The sequence below is a fragment of the Bison bison genome, unplaced genomic scaffold (genome assembly GCF_000754665.1).
Source record: "Bison bison bison isolate TAMUID 2011002044 unplaced genomic scaffold, Bison_UMD1.0 scf7180017864235, whole genome shotgun sequence".
Taxonomy (NCBI): Eukaryota; Metazoa; Chordata; class Mammalia; order Artiodactyla; family Bovidae; genus Bison; species Bison bison.
The window spans coordinates 2,609,209-2,615,754 of record NW_011494807.1 but is presented as its reverse complement, the minus strand read 5'-3'; the positions used below and the strand labels follow the sequence as shown (position 1 = coordinate 2,615,754).

General features: G+C 42.2%; 1 protein-coding gene across 1 annotated transcript in view; it reads right to left on the bottom strand.

Annotated features, from left to right (window-relative positions):
- Nucleotides 1-6,546, bottom strand: part of SNCAIP (synuclein, alpha interacting protein) — a 134,265-nt gene that overhangs the window by 75,768 nt on the left and 51,951 nt on the right. Inside the window, exon 2 of the mRNA XM_010846344.1 lies at nucleotides 5,234-5,336. Within this exon, the coding sequence (XP_010844646.1) occupies nucleotides 5,234-5,290 (57 nt within the window). The 5' untranslated portion in view covers nucleotides 5,291-5,336. The remainder of the gene's footprint in view (nucleotides 1-5,233; nucleotides 5,337-6,546) is intronic.

Genomic DNA, 6,546 nt, shown 5'->3' with positions numbered 1-6,546 from the left:
AAAAGGTGATGTACACATGAAGGGGGAAGGGGGGCTGGTATTTTAGTGTAAGTGATGCCCAGTCTGTGGGACGGAAATGTGAAAACTCACTCAGAGTGAGATTTATTTGCCCTAAGAATTTATTTTTTTACCAGTGGTTTAAGCACTTTGCTAGCTTGCTCAGTCGCTTCAGTCGTGTCCTACTCTTTGCGACCAACTCTTAATAGCTCACCAGGCTCCTCTGTCCATGGGATTCTTCAGACAATACTACTGGAGTCAGTTGCCATGCCCTCCTCCAGGGGATCTTCCTGACCCAAACCCATATCTTCTGTGGTTCCTGCACTGCAGATGGATTCTTTACCCCTGAGCCACTGGGGAAGCCCCTTAAGAACTTTAGGAAAATGAATCCACCTAAGTCTGTACTATTACCCTGGGCGGCAAGGGCTTGGGTCAAAAGGGATAATAAAGTGAAAGGACACTTATTGACCTTGATCTCATCTGATTTGCACAAAACGTATGCTATGTGATTGCCAAAAATGTCAACTTTCACCAAAGCTGCAGTCATGGTGATACAGAAAAGCAAGAAAAATTCCTGTGCTGAGGAATAAAGCATTGTACTTAGTTCTATTTATGTGCGTGTGCACACATGCCTGTGTGTGTCTATTTACATGTTTGTATACATGTTGGAGAAGGAAATGGCAACTCCAGTGTTCTTGCCTGGAGAATCCCATGGACGGAGAAGCCTGGTAGGCTGCAGTCCATGGGGTCACACAGAGTCGGACACGACTGAAGTGACTTGGCAGCAGCAGCATACATGTTTGTATGTACATGTAGGTATTTGTATAAATATATGCATATACATATATATGCACTTGTGTCTGCATATGAATAGAAGTGTGAGTTTAGGTATGGACATAAATATACATTTCATATCTTCTCCATAAAATACAGGACAATAGGTAGAGATGGATTATTATGACTTAACAGATGGAAAAACTGAGGAACAATTAAATTAGGAGGGTTGCTTAAGTTCTCCTAGCTTCTTTTATTTTATTAATATTTATTTATACTGTATATCAACTCCTTTACTTTTGATAAGCACTCTACAATCGCTTCAGTGACAGCTAGGGATAGCGATGGGTAAGATGACTGGTCCAGAGGAGATTTTATTAAACCAAATTGCTCAAAAGAGAAAAAGTTACACAAACAGTTCTGTTTTGAAATCCTGACCCTCCTACTTATCTATCTGTAACCCTGTGAAAGTCAGACTATCTCTCTAAGCCTCATTATTTCATCTGCCAAACAGGGGATTAAAAATAGGGCCTGCCTTGCAGAGCTGATATGAGGATTAACCAGGACCAATGATTTAAAGAGTTGCGGTGCGTGGCGCAGCCAACATTTGATGGCTCACGAGTGGAGCACTGCAGTGGATCCATGGTTTGGCCTCTACTTTGTTCAGTCCTGTGTATAATCTTATTTTTGAGGACAGCAAATTGGCCTCTCTTCATAAAATATACATCACGGCTACTAAGAACTCTATAGTAAAATAATATTCCAGGGCATTTTCCCTTTGTAAGACAGAGAGAGCTGGCTTCCATAGGAATACAGAAGGAACTCTGTAAACCATCTGCAGCAACAGAAAAGTCCAGCTTTGAACCCCTGTGTCTGTGTGTGTCGTCATCTCGCCCTCATAGACCCTCAGTCACTGCACAATGTTCTGCCCTTTCAGATGGCAGAGTTACAAGAATGTATAGTTTAAACTCTGCATTTTGCAAAAGATGAGCATTATTTTTGAGTCTGGGAAACTTCAAAATAATTTGATTGCCTTCTGTGTTTTGTCTCATTAGGCAAAGGCAAAAAAGCTTTGCTTTTCTGTACCAATATACAGCTTGTGTTTTAATTAAAACAAGAACTAGGCTCATGACCAGGGGGGAAAATCATGAAACAGAAACCCTATAATACGTAAAAGGGCTACGGTTGGAGAGTAAGAAGAGGAGTTTTAAACTTGGGCATCTCTTCTGTAAACATCTTTTTCAAATGTATTATGCATTTCCCTTCCCCCTTCCTGCCACTAAACCAGGAAAGAAGCATAAAGGCTGTCAGAAAAGGTTGTTTACAGAATTTCAACAACACAGGCAGGTTTATGGGAGACAACATTTCTTGTTGGGCTTCCCGGTGCAATGATAAAGAATTCGCCTGTCAATGCAAGAGGCACAAGAGATGTAGCTTTGATCCCTGGGTTGTGAAGATTCTCTGGAAGAGGAAATGGCAACCCACTCCATTATTCTTGCTTGGAAAATTCCATGGACAGAGGGGTCTGGTGGGCTACAGCCTATGGGGTCGCAGAGTTGGACATGACTGAGAGAGTATGCATGCACACACATTTTTTTGTTATACCAGTGAATTAGCAAGTTGAACACATCTTTGTGGGGATTTTTTCCCCTAATGTTAGCATTTGAATTATATCCACTTAGCCCTTAAAGCAGATGTAAATTTATTGCCCCTAGGTTACCTAAATAGACTGAGAACAATCATTTCAATATTTTAGAGGCTATGTCCATTTCTTTTCCCATGAAGACATTATATAGGCTAATACATTCTGACATGTTTAAGGTCTTAAACCTGGATGAGATGGAACAACTATAAAATAATCTACCATGTCTCAGAGGATGCCAGTTAGAGTTTCTTTAGTTTTAAGTGGACTGAAATAGACCAGGACTGTTCATCCTCAGCACTGCCAGCATCTTAGGCTAGATAACTCTTTCCGGTAGGGTATTTTCCTAGGCGTTGCAGGATGTTTAAATCCATCCCCAGTCTCTGCCCACCAAATGCTGGTTATACCTCCTGTTATGACAATCAAAAACATCTCCAGGTATTGTTAAACGTCCACTGGGGGAAGGGTAAAGTTGCCCCAAGTACTGGGGCTAAAGGCAGATATTCCAAAGACAGTGCTCCTAATTCAGTGGATGACGTTGGGCAAGTTAAACAACTCACACCTCAGTTTCCTCATCTATAAAAAAAAATAATAATTTTCCCTTCTTCAGAGAATTATTGTGAGTATTAAACAAGATAATGCATATCCCCTGGGAAGTGCTCAATGTTAACCATTATCATTAGTTTATCAAGTCTATGCAATTTCATTTTTTCCCTTCTGGTTTCAGTTTAAATGCAGGTTAAAGATCCAAACAATAGGAATATATCTAAAGGGGGTGAGTTTGAGTGCAGTTACACAGTCACAGATGGAGATCTTTACTTATGTTTCAGAGTGGTCAGGCTATAGAAGCTCAACTATTGCATAATTCTGAATCCTAATTTGCTAAACAGCTTCAGTTATTGCTTAACATATTTTATTATCTTTCAAGTGGAGATTCCTAATTCATCAAAATTATGGGCTGCTGCCAGATGACTCTTCTATAAACACAACTGCTCTATTGTATTTTTTTTAAAAGTCTTGACATGATGCCTGGTCTTTTCCCTGGAGTTCTTTCTTCACCATTGGTCATATAAATATTATTGCAGCATTCATTGAAATAATAACAAAAGCTACCATTTTTAAGAGCAACTTACTGTGTGCCAAGATAAGTGCTTTCCGTATATTACTATTTCACTGAATCCTCGAAACAATCTTAAAAATGAGGTGGGTATCTCAGCAAGGCAAAGTTACAGTGCTACAGCCAGCAAAGGTCAGGACGAGGCTGCAGCCCACGCTGGTGCCTTCAAAGCCTACGCGCCACCCTGAACTGAGAATAGTAACATGTGTCCCTTTCTGAAACACTTTCTACGTTACCCCCACCACCCACATCATCGTTCACTTTCCTTGCTTTTCTCCACTCAACTCAAGATACCTGGAGGGGAGTGGTTTTAAAAGAACCAGGCTGTGATCCACATTAATTATGGGGCTTCCCAGGTGGCTCAGTGGTAAAGACTCCACAGGAGACGTGGGTTCCATCCCTGAGGCAGGAAGATCCCCTGGAGGAGGAAATAGCAGCCCACTCCAGTATTCTTGCCTGGGAAATCCCATGGTCAGAGAAGCCTGGTAGGCCATAGTCGATGGGGTTGCAAAGAGTTGGGCACAACTAAGTGATTGAGCATGTATGCATAGTGATTTAAAAAGGGAGAGGGATACCACTCACTTCACATCCATCTTAATGAGGACTAATAATTTTCCGAAAGCTCAAAGAGGGAAAGGCTGAATTCACATATAGGAAAAGGTAGGCAGATTCACCCACGGCTGAATAAAATGGGTGATTCATCAAACGCACCCCAGGAATCCAATTCTTACATAGAGTATGCATATTTCACTTAAGGGAAGGAGTAAAGTAGAAGAATAACGCTGCTGCCAGAGGCATGTGAAAGCCTATGTTTTTGAGACAGTTGCCACTGGTGACCAAAAACCAAGACATCAATGGAAAGTAAGGTCAGAAAGTAGGTCCGTGTTGGCCCTGAGATGAAAAGGCACTTAACTTGTTCAGAAAAGCCACCTTCTCGTCACATACTCTGAGAGTCAGCCCAACTGGGTGAGGGTGTGAGAGTCTAACATTGCTGTCCGGCCACTGGCAGAATAGACCATGTGGCCCAGGGTGAGTCACAGGAAGCTCTGAGCAAGCAGGCAGACCATCCACTCACAGCAGCCAAGAGTCAGACTGGAAGCAGCAGGGAGTTCGTGAGTGCAGAGGACACTAAGAAGTTCATCAGTCCACAGGAGTACAGGATGAATCAGGGCCTCAGAGGTCAGCCTGTCCTGTCCTTAGCAATACATGACTCTTCCTCGATATTCCCAACAAGTGTCCAACCCATGTTTTGAAAGCTCCAGTGACTGAAAGATATTGTTCAAAGACTAATAACTTGGCCATCCTTCAGTCTGTGTCCTTGTGAATGTTAGTCCATGCAGGCTGTGGCACAGCCAGGTATATGAAAGGGACTAATTATGTACATTATGGGCATCTACACCAATCGGGTTAATTACATTTACCTAATGAATAATTGTGACAAGAAAGAAACAGATTAGGAAGGGGAAGTCCAGCGAGGTTACATGCTTTCTCATCCAAGCTCACACAAAACGAAATGGGATTCATTTACTTCCTGGTCAGGAAGGCCCCCAAACCACACTTTGTCTGCCACAGCAGGATTTCTGTTGTCAATTTCTAAATGTGGTAGGAAGAGCTTAGAATGTACAGACTACAACAGAGAAAGGAACCCATATAGATTAAGGCAGAATTTCTTGAAAGCACTGCCTGCAAGGAGCAATACTTACAGAGATGTCATCACTGAAGTCAATTTCATCCAAATCAAGGTATTCAGGGGCTTCCATTATTCTTCTTTGCACATTTTGAGTAACGTCAGCTACTTATAAAGTCCTGGACAATAACGAAGCACAAGAGAAAAGCAAAAAGGTTAGCTGCTTTATAACCAGAAATCATTTTATTTAGACAAACAAAATGAGAAAAGTTAACTGGTACGAGGGCTGCCTTTGAGCACACTTTCCCGCTTGCTTCCAATGTCCCCAGCCTGGCTCTCTATAAGCACAGCTCCTCCAGGCTCCCCAGGAGGGTCCCTAGCAGGTAGCCATGGGTCCTTCACTGTATTTCATTTGTGCCTGTTTGCCTTTGCCAGAATAGTAATTCAGGTCAGACTCTTCCCCTGTGATTAAGGCAGATCCAGCCCACTTCCAATACTACACCATGGGGGAATGTATGGACTTTGAGGATGGGGAGCAAAGCTCAAAATCTGAGGACAACCCTATTCAAATGTTTATGTGGGCGTATCCTTGGATCCTGGGCATGGAGTAATGAATTCAGCCTCTCCATGGTAATAACATGAGGACAAGGCAGAGATACTGGAATGTCAGGTCCATGAATCAAGGCAAATTGGAAGTGGTCAAGCAAGAGATGGCAAGAGTGAATGTCGACATTCTAGGAATCAGCGAACTAAAATAGACTGGAATGGGTGAATTTAACTCAGATGACCATTCTATCTACTACTGCAGGTAGGAACCCCTCAGAAGAAATGGAGTAGCCATCATGGTCAACAAAAGAGTCCGAAATGCAGTACTTGGATGCAATCTCAAAAACGACAGAATGATCTCTGTTCGTTTCCAAGGCAAACCATTCAATATCACAGTAATGCAAGTCTATGCCCCAACCAGTAATGCTGAAGGAGCTGAAGTTGAATGGTTCCATGAAGACCTACAAGACCTTTTAGAACTAACACCCAAAAAAGATGTCCTTTTCACTACAGGGGACTGGAATGCAAAAGTAGGAAGTCAAGAAACACCTGGAGTAACAGGCAAATTTGGCCTTGGAATACGGAATGAAGCAGGGCAAAGACTAATAGAGTTTTGCCAAGAAAATGCACTGGTCATAGCAAACACCCTCTTCCAACAACACAAGAGAAGACTCTACACATGGACATCACCAGATGGTCAACACCGAAATCAGATTGATTATATTCTTTGCAGCCAAAGATGGAGAAGCTCTATACAGTCAACAAAAGCAAGACCAGGAGCTGACTGTGGCTCAGATCATGAACTCCTTATTACCAAATTCAGACTTAAATTGAAGAAAGTAG